The sequence below is a fragment of the Physella acuta genome, unplaced genomic scaffold (genome assembly GCF_028476545.2).
Source record: "Physella acuta isolate Inbredline_101_S28 unplaced genomic scaffold, ASM2847654v3 ptg001284l, whole genome shotgun sequence".
Lineage (NCBI taxonomy): Eukaryota > Metazoa > Mollusca > Gastropoda > Physidae > Physella > Physella acuta.
The window spans coordinates 161,669-186,381 of NW_026732799.1; the positions used below are offsets into that span (position 1 = coordinate 161,669).

Genomic DNA, 24,713 nt, shown 5'->3' on the forward strand with positions numbered 1-24,713 from the left:
ATACGATATAGTCACTTAACTCACTTACATCGACTGTCTGAACATATACGATATAGTCACTTAACTCACTTACATCGACTGTCTTAACATACACGATATAGTCACTTAGCTCACTTACATCGACTGTCTTAACGTACACGATACAGTCACTTAGCTCACTTACATCGACTGTCTTAACGTTCACGATATAGTCACTTAGCTCACTTACATCGACTGTCTTAACGTTCACGATATAGTCACTTAGCTCACTTACATCGACTGTCTTAACATACACGATATCTCTATTGACGACTTGGCTTCATTAAATCCAGTTTTAAAAATTACTTTTTAAATGCAATATTGTCACATCACAAATTTCTAGACCCTCACTTCATCACAAAGTCTCGAAATCACCCCCCCCCCCCCACACACACCCACCCACACATAGGGGTGAGGCTCAGTTAAGGACGGCCCCTAACAATTTTATTAAAAACCTCAAAGGAACTGAAGTTGAAATACTCAAACAATAAAATTCGGTGTTGGTGAAGCGAAACTGTACGCACGTGTAAACCAAGTAGAGTCCACTGACGGCCCTGACGGCCCATGCTCCATCTGTGTCAATGACCACGAAGTACCAGGGGGGTAGGGTAGTCAGCGCTGTACCCAGCCGCCTTTACTTTCCTTCACGTGACTCACGTGCCTATCAGAGCTGGGAGGGGGGGGGGAACCCATACATGTCGTACAGACTTGAACCCTGGATCCGAACTCGAGACTTTCGTGTTACTGTGTTAGCAGTCAAAAGCTCTACCATTTGACCACACTGTCCGTTTCAACATAGGCGATGGATTATTTCATTTTCGTTAACTTTTTTTAACTATCGTCTGACAAACGCAGACGACACTCACTGGCGAGCTGTCACTTACCTGGTCACGTGCTCTGTGAACTAATTTCAAGTCGGTGTAAACAATTCTTGTACGGACGTATTGGATTACTTGTTGGTACTTGATGCATTCTGTGTCACTGCCTGTTCAATTGTTACTAGTGTGATCACTTGTTACATATCGTGTACCGCCATGTTCAATTCCTTGTTGATACTTGTAAAAACTTGTGCCGGGTCACCTCATTGGCCAGCACACTTGGCCTTAAATGTTGTAGACCACAATTTAAAGACACGATTCTTTTATGTGCGAATGAAAGGGTAAAAATACTTTAAAAAAACTTTTTAAAAAACCACGTTTTTCTTGTGGACTAAAAAGTAGAAAATAAATTTTTCTTTTGTGCTTCCTCGAGCTGTGCAGATTCTTGTGATGACTGACAAAAAACGTGGGTACGTTCACCATCAAATTTCCCGACCCATCTGCCCGACCCACGTTTTTTGTCAGACATCACAAGAATCTGCACAGCTCGAGGAAGCACAAAAGAAAAATTTATTTTCTACTTTTTAGTCCACGAGAAAAACGTGGTTTTTTAAAAAGTTTTTTTTAAGTATTTTATTTTCTCCTTTTTAGTCCGTTGCTACACATGAAAAACGTAGTTTTTAAAAAAGTTTTTTATATAGTTTATTTTCTACTTTATCTAATGACTTGATTAAGTATGACTTGACCAAGTGTTTATAAATACACCGACTAAAAATCTTAAGCGACCAGGATTCGAACCTGGGTTGTCGCGGCCACAACGCGAAGTACTAACCACTATACGATCACGGCCAGCGCGCTCACATCGATTGGGGCCGAAGTAACTGTGTCAATAGGCCTCCAGTCTTGTCGGTATCTTTAGAAATCATGTCCTAAATTTTATGGTCCTTGGGGCGTAATTAAATTAAGCTAATTACGGTCTCTAATTGCTAGTTTTTATGATTGCATCTGAAATTGTTAGGCGAAAGTAGCTTGCATGCCAAATTTCAGATCTGTAGAGCAATCAGAAGTGGGTTAATTTTAACAACAAACAAATCCACAAACGCGAAGCTGAGTTAAGAAAAACGTGTTAAAAAGTGACATACAGCACGAAGCTTTTTAATTTAGAGAACAAAACGCTGTAGGGAACTATTGACTGTAGGAAATTATTACATTTTGGAAACTATTGGAGGAAGGAAACTATTGGAAGTGAGGAACTATTGGGTGTGGAATCTAGTGGGTGTAGGGAACTATTGCATGTAAGAAACTATTGTATTTAGGGAACTATTGGATGCGGGGAACTATTGATTAAGGGAAGTATTGGATGTAGGGAACTATTGGCTACAGGAACTATTGGATAAAGAGCACTAGGCATATAGAAATGTTGCGAATAAAGCTATTTGTAGATTGAAAGGAACTTTCCCTAAACGCTAGTTGTGAGTAGCAGGAGAATCATTCAATCATTCACGCATCACGTGTAATGATTACGTCATTTCCACCTTTCATGTCCAACAAAATCTCGAAACCAATTTCGTGCCGGAAATGATGCAAACAGATGGCCTTGACAGTCTCGGATCTGTAATGGCTTCCACATTAATAACAAAATCACAAAAATAAATCCACGACCTCTCCACAAGGAAACAACATTAGAACAGGTGTTTTGAACACGCGAACTGACATTTAAACTTGTGTTTAATACAGGTAAACAGGTGCTTACCTTGTTGGTCTATAAACTTTTCCATAATGGATGCGAGTAAAGTAGTAAGGGATTAAGTTTATTATTTATTTAAGACACTACTTTTGTAAGTCTTGAATAGAATCTGGAATATTAACTTCACCATAAGGTAGTATAATAAATGCAGGCTAAACACTTACCTTGTAGGTCTATTAGCTTTATCACAATAGATACTATTTAATGACTAACTTTATATATCTAGAACTATAAACATTACAATAATTGTAATAGATGCTAGCTAGTGCGTCAGTTTGTAGGTCTATAAATTTTATCATAATTAAAGTTAATAGATGCTAGATATGGAGTAATGACAAACAGATTGTGATGAGAACGTTAGAACGTTGAAGTAAAACGTGAAGCGCAAGGAAACTCAACCATTAGAAGATCTACGTCAAAGAGAACCTGATAATTCTTTTAAAATGTAGTATCTCGGTTTTCTCTAAGACTCCTTGATACAATTATTTTGTTCATAGCTACACAATACCCGTTTTTTAAGCATAAAGAATCGTTGATGCCAACCCTTGCTTTATAATCTAGGTGTGATGCACCAAACCACGCGCTAACTTTTTTTTTAATTCCACATTTTTTAACTGAACAATTTTTATCTAATTAGCAAGTAATTGATAATTATTTTTTTAAAAATTCACTACAATATTAAACTATTGTTTCAGAAAACTGCAAAAATGATGCACAATAAGAAAGAGAGTCTGGACGTCGCTGTCCTTCGGGAGAAAATCCGCATCAAAAGTAAGACAGTGTTTGTGTCCCTTGGATAGCAGGAATTTATTCGGTTATGTCCCCTGGTACATCATCTTAGAAACTAGTATCTGTTAATGAGAGGGGTATTTCAGTGATCTATGGATGGTCTTTGATGGCAAGCCAAGTTATGGTAGTGGTTGGAATGATGGTGAATATTATAGTGGTAATTGTAGATGTGGTATTGGGAATTGTACTGGGTGATGTAGATATGGTGGTGGTTGTGGTAGTGGAAATTGTACTGGGTGATGTAGATATTGTGGTGGTTGTGGTAGTGGAAATTGTACTGGGTGATGTAGATATTGTGGTGGTTGTGGTAGTGGAAATTGTACTGGGTGATGTAGATATTGTGGTGATTGTGGTAGTGGGTGATGTAGATATTGTGGTGGTTGTGGTAGTGAAAATTATACCTGGTGATGTAGATATTGTGGTGGTTGTGGTGGTAAAAATTGTACTGGGTGATGTAGATTTTGTGGTGGTTGTGGTAGAGGCGTAGAGTTAGTAGGGTCAGAAAGTTTGGCCGCCTAGAGTGACCTCATTAGTCGCCGCTGCCACCTTTAGCCCGTGAGTCGCCCCCAGGTACTGACTAAAAACGTAAGGTCGGTAATTTGACCTTCTGTTCGGGAATTCCCATCCTCTCGGCCTCCCCTCCCCCTCCCGTACACATCAGTGATATTAAAAGTACCTCATAATCCTAGACAAGGTCGAGGCGTGTAGGTTTTGTGTCCAGTACAATGTTTGTCAGATACATGTGTGTACATGTACACCAATTGTTTTCCTGTACATTTGTGTACATGTACAATGTTTGTCCTGTACTTGTGTACATATACACCAGCGTTTGTTCTGTACATGTATGTACATGTACACCAATGTTTGTCCTTTCTTGTACACCAATGTTTGTCCTGTACATGTGGCTACATCTACACCACCAATGTTTGTACATGTACACCAATGTCTATCCCCAGAGATCGACAGAAAAGTGTACATGGACGAGATGGAGAGATTGTTGAACGGCAACAGGGAGAAGAGAAACGCCCTGCGCATCGGCAACGATTGTCTGCGCTTCATGACACGGCGACAAAACAACGTACGTCTGTCATGCTTCATGTGTCACTTGTTGGATGTGTACGTCTGTCATACTTCATGTGTCACTTGTTGGGTGTCTCTGTCATGCTTCATCTATCGTTTGTTGGATGACTCTGTCGTACATCTATATTTGTTAGATGTATACGTCTGTCATACTTTAAGACTTGCCTGATGGATGTGTCCAGTACATCTTGCCGTACGTCATACGTGCCCCGCCCACCGTCGTACGGCAATGTCTCCTAGCCAGGTTTTTGCCGCGGTGCGCGATGAATCGAATACAGAAAATTAATTAGGATTAAGAAGGATTAGTTCAGGGTTCATTCAGATGAAGATACCCGTCTCAAACATGATGTGGAAGTTGAAATGTTTCCATCAACTCTGTCTTCGTGATTGGCCTACACTCTGAACTCATTATTGGCCTAATTAATCACAAGGCAACAAGTTGCGCCAGGGAAAAGGACAACTTGATTTGACAAGTTTATACCAGCAACAAAAATTGACGGACACTACACGGGACATATATCCAAGAACAATAATCGATGGTTGGAATATTTTATTTTTCCGAATTTAAACGCCGGGTTTTCTGGCTATAATTTCACACCAGAAACCTGTGTATTGTGATAGTTCATTTAAGCCTAAGCTGTTAAATGAGCAGGTGAAGCAGAGTCTGTGTGTTGTGTCTCAGCATGTATGACATTAGCTATGACTTTAATTATGACATTAACTATGACTTTGATTCAGACATTAGCTATGACCTTGATTATGACCTTGATCTGTTTCTGACCAACAGATGACCATAGCCATCAACACGAAAATCTTTGAAAGTCGCCCCAACAGCGAGAAACTGCCAATGATGAAATGTGATTTAGCGGTAAGATTATTTCAATGATTATATGTGATTTAGCGGTAGATTAATTGAATGATTATATGTGATTTACTGGTGAAATTATTTTAATGAGGCACACAATCAACACTGTTGTAGCAAACAGCAGTGCTATGGTAACATACAGCACTGGTGGTGTAGCATATAGAATTACCCTAGCAAACAGCACTGCTGTTGTAGCAAACAGTATTGCTATTTGTAGCATACAGTGCTGTTGTTGTAGCATACAGCACTGATGCTGTAGCATACAGCACTGCTGCTGTATCATACAATGCTGCTGCAGCATACAGCACTGCTGGTGTAGCATACATGACAAGGTTGTCGTGGTGTTGCAGACATCAATCGTGAAGAACGACGGCCGTCTGTTCAAGTACGGCAAGCGGCTGATGAAGCAGGACTACAAGCGGGAACAGCGGGAGTACAAGAAGCAGTTCCAGCAGGAGGAACTTAAGAGGGCCATCCAGGAGAAAGTCTGTACCGAGAAGGAGTTCAACGCCGATTGCGAGGTAACGCCTCAATCATCTGCCTGTTGTTTTTTGTTTAAAGTTTTTTTTTGTCCTTTTCACTAAAACTTACTTTAACCAAGTGGACCAGCCGTGTTTTACCACGTTTTATTCCTAGTTCTTTGAGCAGCCACCAATGTATTCCACCGAGCATCCACCAATGTAATCCACCATGACCCTCCACTAATGTAATCCACCATGACCCTCCACTAATGTAATCCACTGTTCCTCCACCAATGTAATCCACCAAAGTTTCCACCAATGTAATCCACCAAAGTTTCCACCAATGTAATCCACCAAAGTTTCCACCAATGTAATCCACCAAAGTTTCCACCAATATAATCCACCAAAAGTTCCACCAACGTAATCCACCAAAATTTCCACCCCCAGTCCTACCTGAGCCAACAAGTTCGTGTCGAGGACAACAAAAGTCGCGAGATCACGGCCAAGCTGGTCTACAAAGATCTGCAGAAGATCCTCGCTGCCCTCGATCAGGTGGGGCATAGGGCAGATTACTGCACGTACATTTTAGGTGGGGGAGGGGGGCATAGGGCAGATCACTACACGTGCATTTTAGTTCGGGGGGGGGGGGCATAGGGCAGATCATTACACGTATATTTCTGGAATGAGGGGCATAGGGCAGATCACTACACGTACATTTTAGGTGGGGGAGGGGGGCATAGGGCAGATCACTACACGTACATTTTAGGGATGGGGGCATAGGGCAGATCACTACTTGAATATTTTAGGTGGGGCATAGGGCAGATCATTACACGCACATTTTAGGTTGGGGGCATAGGGCAGATCATTACACGTACATGTTAGCTGTGGGGGCATAGGGCAGATCACTGCACGTACATTTTAGGGATGGGGGGCATAGGGCAGATCACTACACGTATATTTTAGGGATGGGGGCATAGGGCAGATCACTACACGTATATTTTAGGGAAGGGGGGGCATAGGGCAGATCACTACACGTACATTTTAGGTGGGGGGTCGTAGGGCAGATCGCTACATGTACATACGAAGGGGGGGGGGATGGGTCAAATGACAGACCACAAGACGTACATTCCAGTTACACAACAGACAAACCTGTTTAACAGATCCATAGCACAACCACGTGACACTTAATGCACTGTGTGTCAGATCACATCAGACGTCATAGTTCAACAATTAAGATTTCTGGGTAAAAAATGATTTTCTGATTCCAGAACTTGATGGAGTATCCCTTTCGAATCAAGGAAATTGAGGATAAAATTGTCGAGAGGAAGAAGGAGGTCAGCGACTTCCAGGAACTAAAGGCCGGGGCTCAGAGATTTCTCGACATCGAGGAGGTCAGTTTCGTGTCAAAATGCTCATTAGCTTAATTAGTGCAATCTTTTTAATCCTAAAAAATGAACATAATATAATGAATAGAAAAAATAGAATATGCCCATAATACACAATAAGCCGACTACACCATGGTTTTTATTTCCATCTTAGTTGGCCTTAAGGGTTGGCCCCAGCCCCACACAGTTGGCCCTGTTGGCCTTAAGGGTTGGCCCCAAACAGTTGGCCCAAGCCCACACAGTTGGCCCCAGTCTCACACAGTTGGCCCTGTTGGCCTTAAGGGTTGGCCCCACACAGTTGGTCCTAGTCCCACACAGTTGGCCCCAGCCCCACACAGTTGGCCCTGTTGGCCTTAAGGGTTGGCCCCACACAGTTGGTCCTAGCCCCACACAGTTGGCCCCAGCCCCACACAGTTGGCCCTGTTGGCCTTAAGGGTTGGCCCCACACAGTTGGTCCTAGCCCCACACAGTTGGCCCCAGCCCCACACAGTTGGCCCCAGCCCCACACAGTTGGCCCCAGTCCCACACAGTTGGCCCCAGTCCCACACAGTTGGCCCTAGTCCCACACAGTTGGCCCCACACAGTTGGCCCCAGTCCCACACAGTTGGCCCCAGCCCCCCACACAGTTGGCCCCAGTCCCACACAGTTGGCCCCAGTCCCACACAGTTGGCCCCAGTCCCACACAGTTGGCCCTAGTCCCACACAGTTGGCCCCACACAGTTGGCCCCAGTCCCACACAGTTGGCCCCACAGAGTTGGCCCCAGTCCCACACAGTTGGCCCCACACAGTTGGCCCCAGTCCCACACAGTTGGCCCAGTCCCACACAGTTGGCCCTAGTCCCACACAGTTGGCCCCACACAGTTGGCCCCAGTCCCACACAGTTGGCCCCAGTCCCACACAGTTGGCCCCAGTCCCACACAGTTGGCCCCAGTCCCACACAGTTGGCCCCACACAGTTGGCCCCAGTCCCACACAGTTGGCCCCACACAGTTGGCCCCAGTCCCACACAGTTGGCCCCACACAGTTGGCCCCAGTCCCACACAGTTGGCCCAGTCCCACACAGTTGGCCCTAGTCCCACACAGTTGGCCCCACACAGTTGGCCCCAGTCCCACACAGTTGGCCCCACACAGTTGGCCCCAGTCCCACACAGTTGGCCCCACACAGTTGGCCCCAGTCCCACACAGTTGGCCCCACACAGTTGGCCCCAGTCCCACACAGTTGGCCCCACACAGTTGGCCCCAGTCCCACACAGTTGGCCCAGTCCCACACAGTTGGCCCTAGTCCCACACAGTTGGCCCCACACAGTTGGCCCCACACAGTTGGCCCCAGTCCCACACAGTTGGCCCTAGTCCCACACAGTTGGCCCCACACAGTTGGCCCCAGTCCCACACAGTTGGCCCCAGTCCCACACAGTTGGCCCCACACAGTTGGCCCCAGTCCCACACAGTTGGCCCCACACAGTTGGCCCCAGTCCCACACAGTTGGCCCCAGCCCCACACAGTTGGCCCCAGCCCCCCACACAGTTGGCCCCAGTCCCACACAGTTGGCCCCAGTCCCACACAGTTGGCCCCAGTCCCACACAGTTGGCCCCACACAGTTGGCCCCAGTCCCACACAGTTGGCCCAGTCCCACACAGTTGGCCCTAGTCCCACACAGTTGGCCCCACACAGTTGGCCCCAGTCCCACACAGTTGGCCCCAGCCCCACACAGTTGGCCCCAGCCCCCCACACAGTTGGCCCCAGTCCCACACAGTTGGCCCCACACAGTTGGCCCCAGTCCCACACAGTTGGCCCCAGTCCCACACAGTTGGCCCCACACAGTTGGCCCCAGCCCCACACAGTTGACCCCCAGCCTCCTCCGTCACTTCACCCGTGACATCTGCACGAGCTAAACAACTTTATAACAGCCACCATATGACCTCAAGGCCAGTTGAGTAAGGTCTGACCTAATGACCTCTATCACCATCCTAATTGACCGAGTCACCATTTAGCCTGTCGAAATGTTTGCTTTTATCTAGACACAGATGGGACTCTTGAGCTGACATAGACCCCTGACCATGTCACCATTTAACATCACGACCCCTGTGTTACCATTTAACCTTACGACCATTGGTCACCTACTAACCTGTCACCATAATCCCATAACCCCTATCGTCACCATAACCTCATGACCCCTGTGTCACCATAACCTCCCTGTGTCACCATAAACCCCATAACCCCTATTGTCACCATAACCCCATGACCACTGTGTCACCATAACCTCCCTGTGTCACCCCATGACCCCTGTTTTTGTCCAGACCCAGCTAGGACCCCTGAACGAAGAGCTGAAGATCGTCAACGCCCACTTCGAGAAGGTGATCGCAGTCAAGAAACAAGAGCTGGACGACAGGAGGAAGAACAACTCTCTGGGCAAGTTTCTCGCGGAGAGGGTAAGTTTCTGGGAGACAGGAGGAAGAACAACTCTCTGGGCAAGTTTCTCGCAGAGAGGGTAAGTTTCTGGTAGAGAGGGTAAGTTTCTGGGAGACAGGAGGAAGAACAACTCTCTGGGCAAGTTTCTCGCGGAGAGGGTAAGTTTCTGGTAGAGAGGGTAAGTTTCTGGGAGACAGGAGGAAGAACAACTCTCTGGGCAAGTTTCTCGCGGAGAGGGTAAGTTTCTGGTAGAGAGGGTAAGTTTCTGGGAGACAGGAGGAAGAACAACTCTCTGGGCAAGTTTCTCGCAGAGAGGGTAAGTTTCTGGACGACAGGAGGAAGAACAACTCTCTGGGCAAGTTTCTCGCAGAGAGGGTAAGTTTCTGGGAGACAGGAGGAAGAACAACTCTCTGGGCAAGTTTCTGGCAGAGAGGGTAAGTTTCTGGGAGACAGGAGGAAGAACAACTCTCTGGGCAAGTTTCTGGCAGAGAGGGTAAGTTTATCCCAGAGAGGGTAAGTTTCTAGCAGAGAGGGTAAGTTTCTCCCAGAGAGGGTAAGTTTCTCCCAGAGAGGGTAAGTTTCTCCCAGAGAGGGTAACTTTCTCCCAGAGAGGGTAAGTTTGTCCCAGAGAGGGTAAGTTTCTCCCAGAGAGGGTAAGTTTCTCGCAGAGAGGGTAAGTTTCTGACAGAGAGGGTAAGTTTCTCGCAGAGAGGGTAAGTTTCTCCCAGAGATGGTAAGTTTCTCCCAGAGAGGGTAAGTTTCTAGCCGAGAGGGTTAATTTTATCGTGGAGAGGGTAAGTTTCTAGCAGAGAGGGTAAGTTTCTCGCAGAGAGGGTACGTTTCTAGCAGAGAGGTAAGTTTCTAGCAGAGAGGGTAAGTTTCTCGCGGAGAGGGTAAGTTTCTAGCCGAGAGGGTAAGTTTCTGGTAGAGAAGGCAAGTTTCTAGCAGAGAGGTAAGTTTCTAGCAGAGAGGGTAAGTTTCTAGCAGAGAGGGTAAGTTTCTAGCAGAGAGGGTAAGTTTCTCGCGGAGAGGGTAAGTTTCTAGCAGAGAGGGTAAGTTTCTAGCCGAGAGGGTAAGTTTCTGGTAGAGAAGGCAAGTTTCTAGCAGAGAGGTAAGTTTCTAGCAGAGAGGGTAAGTTTCTAGCAGAGAGGGTAAGTTTCTAGCAGAGAGGGTAAGTTTCTGGGAGAGAGGGTAAGTTTTTAATAGGGAGGGCAAGGGAAAGCAAAAATAAAGATAAAGAGAAAACAAGGCTTACATGAACGGAGAGAGAGAGAGAGAGTAAAAGAGAGAGAGAGAGAGAGAGAGAAAGAGAGAGAGAGAGATATCGAGCTATTCATGCACACACCAGCTCCAATTGTTCCAATATTTTCACAGGAATCCCACGGTTTCAATTTCACAGGAAGTTCAAGTAAGTTGATTTTAAATAAAGCGCACAAATAAAAACATCATCTAGTTGTGTCTCACAAGCCTGATTGTGTATAGATTGGGTTAGCTAGAGCTCATGGGGTTCTTAGAAACGGTTAGCTAGCCAGTGGTGGATATACAGACTTGGGTGTGTTGATGTGTAGAACGTGTTAGCTAGATAAGATGGATAAAAGGTTAGCTAGGGATAGGGTGGATACGTGTGTAAAAGGTTAGCAAGTAATAGGGTGAATGTCGTGTTGGTGCTGTATCCATTTCAAATCTTTAAATTTCTTTGTTAGAGTATCTGGTGATTTAAGTTATTGATCCAGTAGTTAGATCTAACTGCTCACTGTCCCATACCTATTCTACTCACGATTTCTTGGATCTAACTGTTCCATGCCTGATGTACTCACCATTTGTTTGATCTAACTGTTCCATGCCTGATGTACTCACCATTGATCTAACTGTCCCATGCCTGATGTACTCACCATTTGTTTGATCTAACTGTTCCATGCCTGATGTACTCACCATTGATCTAACTGTTCCATGCCTGTTGTACTCACCATTGATCTAACTGTCCCATGCCTGATGTACTCACCATTGATCTAACTGCCCCATGCCTGATGTACTCACCATTCGTTGGCTCTAACTGTCCCATGCCTGTTCTCACCATTGATCTAACTGTCCCATGCCTGTACTCACCATTTCTTGGCTCTAACTGTCCCATGTTTGTACTCACCATTAATCTAACTGTCCCATGTTTGTACTCACCATTCGTTGGCTCTAACTGTCCCATGTTTGTACTCCCCATTGATCTAACTATCCCATGCCTGATGTACTCACCATTGAACTAACTGCCCCATGCCTGTACTCACCATTGATCTAACTGTCCCATGCCTGTACTCACCATTGATCTAACTGTCCCATGCCTGTACTCACCATGTGTTGGATCTAACTGCCCCATGCCTGTACTCACCATTGATCTAACTGTCCCATGCCTGTACTCACCATTGATCTAACTGTCCCATGCCTGTACTCACCATTGATCTAACTGTCCCATGCCTGTACTCACCATTGATCTAACTATCCCATGCCTGATGTACTCATCATTTGTTGGCTCTAACTGTCCCATGCCTGATGTACTCACCATTGATCTAACTATCCCATGCCTGATGTACTCATCATTTGTTGGCTCTAACTGTTCCATGCCTGATGTACTCACCATTTGTTTGATCTAACTGTCCCATGCCTAATGTACTCACCATTGATCTAACTATCCCATGCCTGATGTACTCATCATTTGTTGGCTCTAACTGTCCCATGCCTGATGTACTCACCATTGATCTAACTATCCCATGCCTGATGTACTCATCATTTGTTGGCTCTAACTGTTCCATGCCTGATGTACTCACCATTTGTTTGATCTAACTGTCCCATGCCTAATGTACTCACCATTGATCTAACTGTCCCATGCCTGATGTACTCACCATGGATCTAACTGTCCCGTGCCTGTACTCACCATGTCCGTTCTGCACGTGCTTGCAGACATCACTGAGATGAAGATCAAGGCCAGAAACAAGGCTCTGGTCAACGCCCAGGACATGTTGCTACAGCTGATGGACGCCATGTTGGTGTCCGACATTCAGGTCAGTGGCGTTGTCATGGCAACAACAGTAGGGTCGGCGAGGAATGACCAGAGACGCTGAGTTAAAACTGGGGACAAATCGTGTCATGTTTTTAAACAGCCAGACGATGGAGTCAGTTTTAAAGTATAGAAAACTTTTCTCTTTACCGCATCACAATACAAACTCCGCTATACAAGTATGGTAGAAGCCGCCATGTAAAGACAATAGCAATTATACCAATAATATTTTGATGTTAGTAGTACTACTTAAGAACATAGCTAATGATTTAATTAGCATTATCTGCTTAAACAAAGACTTCCTCAATGACAAATAAAAATTCATAAATTTGATTAATTCGACACATTTGAATATCTGTCTATTCATTAGGTCGGTTCAACAATTTAGAGATACAGCTAATGTAATTAGCGCGCGACATTAGCATATTGACGCGACAGTGTGTGTACTTTTGTTTTTGTAATGGTATTTTAATGGGGGCATGTCTTGTACGTTCTGAGAGGACCTCATGTTTCTGTTTTTGGTGGTCTGTGTCCTACATGTGAAATGGTGTGTCCTACCTTTCAGTTTGTTGTGGACTGTATCCTTGACCAAGCTGACGTCACACGTCTACTGAGGAACGAGAAAGAGGAGAAAGTGAAAGAGAACGCCGAGTTGAAGGCGGACCTTGCCAGACTGACCAGAAACAACAATATGCTCAAGTACAATGACCTCAAGCAGGCCAGGTGAGACTGAGGGGGGGGGGGGGGTGAGTGATTCGGTGACGTGTGGCTATGCTTGGTTGACCACAGACGTAAACGCGTCGAGTACACAGGTTGCTGCATTATTTACGTCAAGAGCTCAACCGTCACCAGGATATCTTGAGGGAAGTTTTATTAGCATTTACAGAAACTTAACCGGATTTTTTAGCATGCCCAGAAACCTCAGCCCAAACTCACAAAGTTAACAAGGTGTAACACCAGCTAGCTTTAGTAAACCACAGTTCGCCTTAACAAACCTTGGCCGACTTGAGATTACTGTAGCTAGCTAACCCTAGCTGGCGCAGCTATTGCCATGGCTAACACCTCTACTCTACACCTCTACCTAACCGCATGTAAGCACGTGATTACATTACACACACGTGCAACTAGACATGAAGTTTGGTCTGTAGTGAACGCTGTTCCTCAGATAGCTGTGAATAGCTCAATATGTGTTTGAATGTTTGGATGTATTCATCAAACTAAATTTAGCCAGCCTTAACCCTCACCTCTACCCCCATATCCCCCCCTCCCCCAGGGTGAGAGAACAGCTGGGTGAAGCCAGGCGAGCTGAGAAAGAACAGAGAGACCGCTTCGAACAACTAGACGTCTGTTTACGGAATCAAGACCGGTTACTCTCCGAGATCTCAGTCTCACTCCATGCCATGTTTGAGAGGTTGCGTCCCATCAAGGTGTCCGACGTAAGTCGCCTTTCTTCACTTTGCGCGCTACGCTAAAACCCCTAGAAACACCCGTTTGGCGGGTGGTCGTTTTTTAACTGTTTTTTTTTAAACTTGTGGTAATCAATTGCTTTTTTTCCTTTCATGTCCAATGTGTTCGTTTTTTGTTGATTGTAATCGTATGCGACATTTAATTGGTTTCTGTGTTTTTGTTAACCTTGTCGCCTGTAATTAGTTGACCTGTAATTAGTTGACCTGTAATTAGTTGACCTGTAATTAGTTGACCTGTAATTAGTTGGCCTGTAATTAGTTGACCTGTAATTGACCTGTAATTAGTTGTCCTGTAATTAGTTGACCTGTAATTAGTTGACCTGTAATTAGTTGGTCGGTAATCGCGCTGTACCGTCCCCCAGGAGTCCAACTTTTACAAGGGCATTTTGTTGGAAGACATCCAGAACTTTGTGGTCAAGCTGCAGAAGATGATGAACATCGTGGAGCAGAGGACGGTGCCAGTAGGCAGGGTCAAGCCCCTGATGGTCAGTCTCGTCATGTCTGTCCACACTTTCTGTCATTGTGATGCTCTCTCGTATGTCCCCTCCCCTCCCCCACCCACCACAAGAACACCCACACTTTTCGATATGTTGGACAATAAGACCACCATTTCAAGCATTGTCTGAATTCATGTTGATGGTAGAACACTAGACAGGCGAATTATTAAGACCTACCTTTTGACATACACTACATGGGAGACAAGTCACTTCTATAGCTTAAGCTTTCTGACCAATGCTAGGTGTACTCTACTCTCTAATTTCACGTGCGCATGAAACCTGACGTCACCATGTTCGCCTCCGTCCCCAGCTGCGCATGTTCAAAGAGAAGCGCATCCCCCAGGACTCCATCCGGGTGGAGATGCAGCACTCCCTGATAGCCGGCCAGATGACAGCGTTTGAGGCCTTCGAGTCGGACCAGCCAGGGTTCACATCCAGAGAGATGCTGAAAGCGAGGGCCGAGGAGATCGCCGCCAAGAACAAGAAGATCAAGGCACCCTGAGCCCCGTGTGGGGGTCGGGTGGTGTCTGCTGGTCGTGTGGTGTGTGGTGTCCGCTGGTCGTGTGGTGTCTGCTGGTCGTGTGGTGTGTGGTGTCTGCTGGTTGTGTGTGGTGTGGTGTGTTGTTGTTGTGTGTAGTTGTCGTATATCGATGTGGTTGTATGTTAGCTCTGTATACCTGGCTGTGGTGTGCGTTAATGGTGTGTTTTAGTCGTGTGGTTGTCTGTGGCTGTCTGATTCTATAGTTGTGTGACCGTCTAGCTGTCTGGCGGTGTGGCGGTGTGGCTGTAAGCGTGTGGTATGCCTGAACTTGTGTCCTGAAAGCTTGTCCTCACAAGAAGTTGCTGTACTTCTCTGCTTGCCTCTGAGAGCGTGAAGGGTGGGGAGTTGATGACCACCTCACAGCAGTGGGTGGGTGATGTGAAACAACCACGGTTTAAGGTCTGGGCTAAAACTTGTATGCAGCAATTATACACGCTGAGAGATTTTCTAATTAATGGCAGAACTTTTCTTAAGACTGTCAAATTTTGTTGATCACGTGTCAATAGGGCACAAAGCGAAATCAATGTTTATTTCAATAATGAATTATTTATTTACCTTCTTGTTACCTAACATTTAACGATGTAGTAAATAGGTAAGTCTTTTTTTTAAATTATACTTTCATCAAATTTGTATATTTATATCTATATGTTTACTCAAATTTTAAAGCCTACTCGATAATGTTTACCTATTTAGAAATGATTGTTGATTTATATGATGTTAATGTATTTGACTAAGGCTGACACACCGATGCTGTCATTTGTAGGTTATCAGAAATGTTTCAAATTGTGGGTTTGTAGGTCGCCATTCTAGAGGAGGGGGCGGGTGACAGGTCATCCGGCTAACCTGTGACCTTCACCCTGCTGACCGCAATGGTGCCATTATAACATCCCACTACACATGCAACACGAAAATATCGACTCTTGGTGTCACGTTGTGATGTCACACGGCAGTTGTGTCACGTTGTGATGTCACACTGCAGTTGTGTCACGCTGTGATGTCATCAAGACGTGTGTACTGTACACTTTCCATAATTTGTTGACACAATAACATACACTCACGCACACACACACACTCACGCACACACACACATACTCACACACACTCACACACATACTCACACACACTCACACACACACACACGTTCATATACGCACAAGTACAAAGGCGCTCACACTCGCGATTACTCGCACATGAGCACACAGACACGTGAACACACAAACTCACATCTACTTTAGATTTAAGTCATGTGTCTGTGTGTATTCCTGTTCTAATGATGTACAATTAAAGAAAGAAATCATTTGCAACAGGCGACAGTGTAACTTGGTGTTGTTATTTGTTTTATACATGAGCCAAATTATGCTGCGACAATCTATACATAAACTAAATAATGCTGTTTCTAATTCTATACATGGGCCCAATTATGATGCGTCCATCTATACATGGTCCAAATTATGCTGGGTCCATCTATACATGGGCCAAATTATGCTGGGTCCATCTATACATGAGCCAAATTAGGATGGGTCCAATTTGTACAGCCTACAATGGCTTTGGACTTAAACCACAGAGTAAAATGTTTGGAGAAAGAATTAAAAAAAAAATTCTTATAAATACGATCGTGTAGTTTTCATGCGTGATCCCTCACCATTCTCCCACGGTGGAGATGGATACAAGTGTTGGTGTCAGGTGAAATCGTGGATCTGCGTCTATACACAGGAGAAATGGACAACATTATAGGCCAGTATCTATACATAGGAGAAATTGGAGATATCATAGACCGGTGTCTATAAACAGGAAAAGTGGGATACCTGTCCAGGCACCATTTAGCGATATAGGCTAAGTACTTAACCACTTCGTTGCCAAATCGACGCAAAGGAAAAATTCATTTAGACTACAATTGTTTTACATAGATTCATCTTCTCGATTCTTTACTTCGACTATTTTTTTCACACGGAATATATTCGATCCTTCATTAAAGAAAGACGGGATCGATTCCTCTTTGAACAGAAATAAGTTTGAGATTATTGCATGAGAGTAGAGCCTTCATAAAAACCTAACGCGATATCGCTCACATTTTTTTGTCCAGATTTTATGTTTGGCTGATCAAACTGTTTGTGCTGGTTTAATCTCGTTCGTTCCCGTTTGGAATATTCATTAGCATAATTAATTCATAGTCCAGCAAACATGGACGCCACGAGATTAACGGAGGAGAAGCGAGATTGATTTCATCCTCAGCTAGAAACAAAAAGTTGACACAAAAACGTGTTCGACGACAAAAAAGACGAGATAGAAGTTGTCGTCCTTTGAGCTGGAGCTCTAGAAAATACAGAGATTCTTCCTGGTTTTTTTTTTGGCTTTTCTTTACTGCTGAATGATAACCACATGATACAACTCTGAGGTAGCTACAAGATGCAAACACTGAGGTAGCCAGATTGTAACTACATGGAGGAAGCCACAATATAAAAACACTCAGGTAGCCAGATTGTAACTACATGGAGGTAGCCACTTCTACAAGCACTGACAACCCACAAATAGCTGTATGAACGAAGCAACATACTAGACGTCAATAATTACAACATACACGTGGCTGTTAGTTAGGTTTAAGCTCAATAGTTAATTAATTAACCGTGTGGTTTTAAAAGAAGTGCCACAATTATTTTACCATTCGTATGTATATTGTGTTGGATGTTTCCTACATTGTGTGAGGTTACTTATACCATGTTTCTGATATGCCACCCATCAAGCATTCAATCCTTTAAATCACCTACCAACCATCCAGCTTCCAATCAACTTAATAACGTGCAAGTTTGGTTGTATAAAAATATATACTAGATATATAAAAAGACATAATTATTTTGTGATATGTTAAGTGTAGGAAATTATAGGAACTAAAACATCTCCAAACAAGTCTGGATGTTCATATTTGTATGTGACATACAAACAGTAAGCTCAAAACAGTTAGAGGGGAAAATACTATTAGCCAGAACAAACTGTCTCGCGTGTGGCCAAAACGGTAGGCCAGACAAGACAAAATCTGGCCAGAGTTGTATCTGGAATTTTAGGCGTCCTTTGGTGTGAGGTGGGAATGGGGGTTTGTGTCGTAACTGGTCTAGAATGGTAGGGTTAGCTAAGACTCTGGGGGTGGGGGCACGCAAATAGTAGCTGGTCTGATGGCGTGTTACGTTACTCGGGCCTACAACTCCCCGTCCTCGTCTCGATGTTTCTATTTATAGTCCAGGCACGGATTCGACTATGTTCCTTAAACTTTGACTACGGCTAATTAAGTAGCCCATTGTCGCCCTACATGCCCATTTATAGTCCAATTGAAATCTAAATATGGAAATACAACTTTCAAATATATCGATTTTAAGACAAGTGAAAATATTGAACTTCTGCTCACACTTTGAAATCTTCAAATAAATACGTATAGAGTGATTCGATCAATACGTTATTTTAATATCTACGTAGAACTTTTTACTACGAGCGAAATAAAACTTGCCTTAAAAATTAATATTTTAAAAGTACTTAAAGAGTATAAAATTATTCGTGTTGTTAAAAGCAAGTACGTTCTCCAATAACAATATAAAGTTTGCAATAATGATCATGAAATAAAATATATCTAAAAACCCACTCAAAACAATTAGCTTTTGAATGTACTGAAATAAAGAAAACAAAACACTATTGTTTTCTTTATTACAAAATTGGTCGCTCTTGCGATTAGTTACATTGTTTAGCGTCAAAAGCTTTTATTAACGAAAGCAAGTTAGTTTTATTTTCTTATTTTCGTTTTATTTTCGAATGTTTGTTTAATTTTCCTATTTATATTCCCTCTTTCAAAATAAAACTGACACTACATTGCCTACCTATTACTATTAACGAGCCGACGTATCATATGCCGCTATTTAGTTGTTTTATTTTCTTCTTTTCAGTAATTCATAATTTGTGAACTCGACAGTACCAATGCTGCCACTGAAAATATTTGCTTTAAAACACTCTCAGTAGGTCGTTAAGGACGATACTACACCCCCACCCTCCTTTCCCCCAACCCCTACTCCCCCCCCCCCCCCCCCCCCGTGAAAGCAGCCTTCACTTAGTTACCTCCCCTAAGTTTAAAATCGTTTCTAACTAAAAAATCTGCCCCTAATAGCCGTCACTAAACCCGGCTCTACGATAGTAAACATTTAGTGTGAACCACAGCTCACTAGACCACGTGGGGGTGGGGGTGGTAGGGATTTTACTAGAGAAGAAGAGAGGGGGCTGCAAGGCGCGCTTACAGCTGGGTGTTTTCTATGGTCTCCATGAAGAGAATCTTATATACAGATTACATGACGAAGTATTCGCGTTAAGTTCGAAGCGTTGCTTGCAATCTCTAAAAGACAATTATCTGCCCCTTCTTAGACCACGATTGAAGCTCAGACGATAAAGAAATCACTCAGCCGTGAAAAAAAAACAGTTGACCCTCTACGGATTGCTAGTATTTAATCTTGTGATTTCCCCTTTCTATTATTGAATTAAGTAATTGTTAAATAAGTTTTAATGACCAGCTTATTGTGTAATTAGATTAAAAATTAGATGTTCTTGCATTGTCAACAGAGACGAATGCATCTAGAAAGTTTGAACGGAATCTCTGCATTAAAATTGATTTTCAAACTTTGACAAATAAGTAAACAAAATCTAGATATTGTAAACTAAATAGTAGCATATAATTATACACATTCATTCATCAAATCAGTCTTCATGCTCTAGAGTCAGCAGTCTCGTAAATCAAGTAACTGGCTGTATAGATCTAGTTCTGATTTACATTTAGACTTAATGTAATCAGGAGAAGTAACTGCGACAGATCCACCTCAAGGTTTAGTCTCGGGTAAAGTTGAAGCGAAAACTGAATGCAACAAATCCCATCCAAACATTTTTAAATCAAGAAATATTATCCAATTCTCAAACGGCGAGCAGAAAAAAAAATTAAAGCCAAACTTCAAAAAATTAAAGCAGCCTTCAATTTAATTAAAAACTTTAATCTGATAATTGCAGTTCTAATTTAAAAACAAAAGAGCGAAAAGAAAACCGGCTATTTCATATCGATACTTCCGGCGATGAAAGGACATGCGCAACACAGCACAAAACAGGATCTGTCACGTGGTGACGAGTCATTCAGTGCATTCAATCCCATGGTTCCCGACTTCTTTTTATCGTCTGCACAGTTCTCTCAGAGTTTGATATTGATCAGGTCGGTGCTTTGTGGGACCAGTCAAAGTCTGAATAGGTAAAAGATCATCTCAGGGGTGGCCATTGGTCACGTGTAAGATGTAAGCATAATTCACATTTTTGTAGGGTGTATGCATAATTCACATTTTTGTAGGGTGTAAGCATAATTCACATTTTTGTAGGGTGTAAGCATAATTCACATTTTTGTAGGGTGTAAGCATATCACATTTTTGTAGGGTGTAAGCATAATTCACATTTCTTGTAAGATGTAAGCATAATTCATATTTTTGTAGGGTGTAAGCATAATTCACATTTTTGTAGGGTGTAAGCATAATTCACATTTTTGTAGGGTGTATGCATAATTCACATTTTTGTAGGGTGTAAGCATAATTCACATTTCTTGTAAGATGTAAGCATAATTCATATTTTTGTAGGGTGTAAGCATAATTTACATTTCTTGTAGAGTGTAAGCATAATTCATATTTTTGTAGGATGTAAGCATAATTTACATTTCTTGTAGAGTGTAAGCATAATTCATATTTTTGTAGGATGTAAGCATAATTTACATTTCTTGTAGAGTGTAAGCATAATTCACATTTTTGTAGGGTGTAAGCATAATACATGTTTCTATTAAGATGTAAGCATAATTCACATTTCTTGTACGATGGAAGCAAAATTCAGGCTTAATTTTGCCAGGCTTTAAATTACTTTTCCTTTTCTTTGCTGCTAAATTTGTGTTTAATTGTACATGTTACACTATGTTTTAATGTTTGTTTTGTATTTGTTCTGGCTGTGTAATAACTTAATTTCGCAGAGATGTGTTTGTATCTATTTGAAATAAAACATTCTATACGATTTGTGTGTCAGAACTCTCCGTGTGACCCCCACAAAACTCGCCAATTCGCACCAGATTTCCGTGTCAGAACTCTGTGTGCGACCCCCACAAAACTCGCCAATTCGCCCCAGATTGTCAGAACTCTCCGTGCGACCCCCACAAAACTCGCCAATTCGCCCCAGATTTTTCGTGTCAGAACGCCCTGTGTGCGCCTGCTGGGGGCGACAGTTGCACCAGAGAAAACGAACAAATGAACCGCCAGAGGGCGCCCATCTGAAGACAACCGCCCGTGTCCCCCCTGACAGATGACGCTCTTGTTCCTGCCCTCCTCCAGAACATTTTTTGTCACAAGAGTTTTCCCCCTTTCCGTCAATTTAATTTTAATTAATTATTTCCGAACGATTTTTTATGTGTGTAGCTTCTTGGCTATCGAATGCATAATTTTGTCATCTTGTAAGGGGCCATCATTCACCGCACGACGTTCTAGTTCCGGTTCAATGAACACTCAATGAGTTTGATGAAATTTTATCAGTTCCATTTTTTTTACTCGGAGATTTTGTTTTTATTCACCGTTTTATTTTGATTTTTCTTATGACATTTCAAGAGATTGAGTTTGAGCGGTCTATAAACGGATGTTCCATTCAAGATGTTTGGGAGATTTTTATTTTAAACATCCGGTTTATTTTAGATTAATTTTATCCAAACTGACGATGGGTCCAAATAGACTTCAGATAAGTTTGTAAATCATTGAACCATGTTTTTTACCGTTTGTAAAATATGCTAGATTTAAAAAAATCTATTGAATTTTGACGATAACAGTTTTGTTTTATTGAACTTCTTTTTATATATCCAGACACTGTGATAATGGCTTCATATCAGCCCAGTGGCTCAGGATCAGCAGCAACGCCTGCTGATGAATTTACTGTCAGGATACCCAGGGACACCAGAAGAAAGTTTACTATGATGAAATTTGGAACAGGTTCCTCTGTAGATTTTTCTAAACTTGGAGATCAACCAGTGAAGATTGAAAGAGAAAATAACTTGAAGGAATATAAAACAGCCAATGACCTAGATATGCTGCCTAAGTTTGGTGCAGGCAGTGAGTATGGCAGAGATCAGAAAGAAGAATCACGAAGAAAAAAATATGGCATCATGTTAAAAAAATATAACCCTGATGATCAACCCTGGCTTCTTAAAATTGGTGGTGGAAAGCAGACAAAAAGGTTTAAAGGTGTTCGTGAAGGTACAATTACAGAAAACACTTCTTACTACATCTTCACCAAAGCATCTGATGGAGCATTTGAAGCTTTTCCAGTTAAAGAATGGTATAATTTTACACCAATGGTTAGGTACAAGTATTTGAATTCTGAAGAGGCTGAGGAAGAATACAGCAGAAGAGATAAGACTTTGAACTACTTTAGTATTATGGTAAAGAAGAGAATAAAAAAAGAAGAGGATCATGTTGATGAAGATGAAGATGGGAAGAAAGGGGGTAAAAAATCTAAGAAAAAAGATAAGGACCTTATTTTAACTGATAAGGATGATTGGGATGATATGGAGATGTCCGATGATGATGAGGATGAAAAGGAAGGTGATGAAGATGGTAATAAAGTAAAGAAAAAACAACATAAAGGAGCCAAAAAAGCTGTGAAAAACTCAAAGAAAAATTCAGATGATGAAGCGGTCGAAGAAAGTGATGAAGGTGATTTTGATGACAGAGAGGTTGATTATATGTCAGACTCTGGAAGCTCTAGCAGTTTATCTGGTCAAGAAGAAGATGCAAAGGAAAAGAAATATGATGAAAAGGGTGTGGATCAGGAAGCTGGTTTGAGGAATATTCTTGACTCTGATGCAGAAGAAGAAGAGGAGGAGGAGAAGGAGAAAGAGGAAATTGAAGAGGAAATTGAGGACAAAGAAGAAAAAAAAGAAGAGAAAAAGAAAGGGGATGATGACAGTAGCAGCTCCAGCTCAGAAGATGACTCAGATATTGAAAAGGATGCCAAATTGGCTTCAGCAATATTTTTGCAAGGTGGTAAAAAAGAGAAAAAGGAGAAAAAAGAAAAGGCAGACACAGCAGCAACAGATACGAATCAGGCGGTTAATCGTACACCAACACCGGACAAATTGAAGGAGAAAGCCATGAAAAGAAAAGCTGAAGCAGTGGATGGAAAGGCTCATATTTCTAAGAAACATAAAGTAGAGGACAGCGAAGGCATTTCAGAGGATGCAATTAGGAGGTACCTCATGCGAAAGCCTATGACCACAAAAGATCTTCTGCAGAAATTTAAATCTAAAAAGCTGAATATGACAAATGAAAAGATTACCCATGTTATAGCCCAGCTGTTGAAAAAAATCAACCCAGACAGGATGACCATAAACAAAAAACTTTACCTCTCCTTAAAAAAGCCTGAGTAAACTTTGTTTACATACTATCTTGTTTTTAGCTAAGTAACAATGACTGATTAGCTGCATTTGTTTTTAACCTGTCTAGCATGAATGCTTGTGTTTGTAATACTTAATTTAAGCATCAGCTGTAAATATATGAACTGTACAGACATTTTGTTCATGACAATAAATAATCAAATACAAGTCATTTTGTAACATAAAAAAAAAAAAAAAAAAAAAAAAAAATTTAGTTTATATATATATATATATATATATATATATATATATATATATATATATATATATATATATATATATATATATATATATATATATAAAGATGTTTTTCTAAGATAAAAGTCCAATGAATAAGAGAACGGTTAAATTAGAGATATTTGAACTATATATTTTAGTCATTCAAACCTCCATCTGTCATAGTAAACCCAGAGTTCACATATCGGATGGGTGGATCAGTTTCTCAGTGGGACAGGGGGCTGGGCTAGTCTACTGGGCTAGTATGGTTTTAATCAGTTTATTGTCTTCGCTGTTCTTTCAGCCACCAGCTAAACGAGCTCTATAAAGAAAGCTCAGGGGTTGTAATGTAAGGGATAATACAGTAGAGGTGTTTTAGACACCATGCCACCCCTCTCATTCACACACCTACTCAATGTAATCAAATCTATTAGGTCAGATCATGGGTGTCCCATTCAATAGGTGATCAAATGATGAGTGTCCCATTCAATAACGATCAAATGACGAGTATCCCAGTGAATAAAATAATCACACTTTACACATATGTCTAATTAAAATAAACTGTCACCAGAAAGTAACTATTTTATACTAGTGGCAACATACTAGAATCAGTATCGTACCAGAGTCATTAATATATTAGCGTCAGTATTGTAACAGAGTCAGTCATGTATTAGCGTCAGTATTGTCACAGAGTCAGTCAAGTATTAGCGTCAGTATTATCACAGAGTCATGTATTGTAACTAAGTGAAGTTTCTACTAGAACGAGTATGGCACGCAAGCTATAGTTCCAATACAAGAGTCAGAATCTCGCAGACTCGGCGTCAGGCTGCCAATAGTTGTGACGCTGACTCACCATCAGACTTCCATCTAATCATGACGCAGACGGAGTCAGCCTGCCAATACAAACCAAGCCGTCTA

General features: G+C 42.4%; 2 protein-coding genes across 3 annotated transcripts; both read left to right on the plus strand.

Annotated features, from left to right (window-relative positions):
- Positions 1–2,424: 2,424 nt before the first annotated feature.
- Positions 2,425–16,427, plus strand: LOC131958019 (uncharacterized). Of its 2 annotated transcripts, none has more exons than XM_059322903.1 (14): positions 2,425–2,581; positions 3,279–3,354; positions 4,329–4,450; positions 5,240–5,320; positions 5,668–5,838; positions 6,226–6,330; positions 7,047–7,169; positions 9,460–9,591; positions 10,946–10,979; positions 12,521–12,621; positions 13,183–13,340; positions 13,891–14,053; positions 14,446–14,568; positions 14,891–16,427. In XM_059322903.1, the coding sequence occupies exons 2-14, from the start codon at positions 3,291–3,293 to the stop codon at positions 15,080–15,082; spliced, it is 1,569 nt and encodes a 522-aa protein (XP_059178886.1). In that variant the 5' UTR covers positions 2,425–2,581; positions 3,279–3,290; the 3' UTR covers positions 15,083–16,427. The 2 variants fall into 2 exon arrangements, with proteins under 2 accessions (XP_059178886.1, XP_059178885.1); XM_059322902.1 differs by having other exon boundaries at positions 2,425–2,573.
- A 5,485-nt stretch (positions 16,428–21,912) lies between these two features.
- On the plus strand, positions 21,913–23,747 carry LOC131958033 (general transcription factor IIF subunit 1-like). The gene has a single exon (XM_059322934.1). The coding sequence runs from the start codon at positions 22,023–22,025 to the stop codon at positions 23,571–23,573; it is 1,551 nt and encodes a 516-aa protein (XP_059178917.1). The 5' UTR covers positions 21,913–22,022; the 3' UTR covers positions 23,574–23,747.
- The last annotated feature ends 966 nt before the right edge of the window (positions 23,748–24,713 follow it).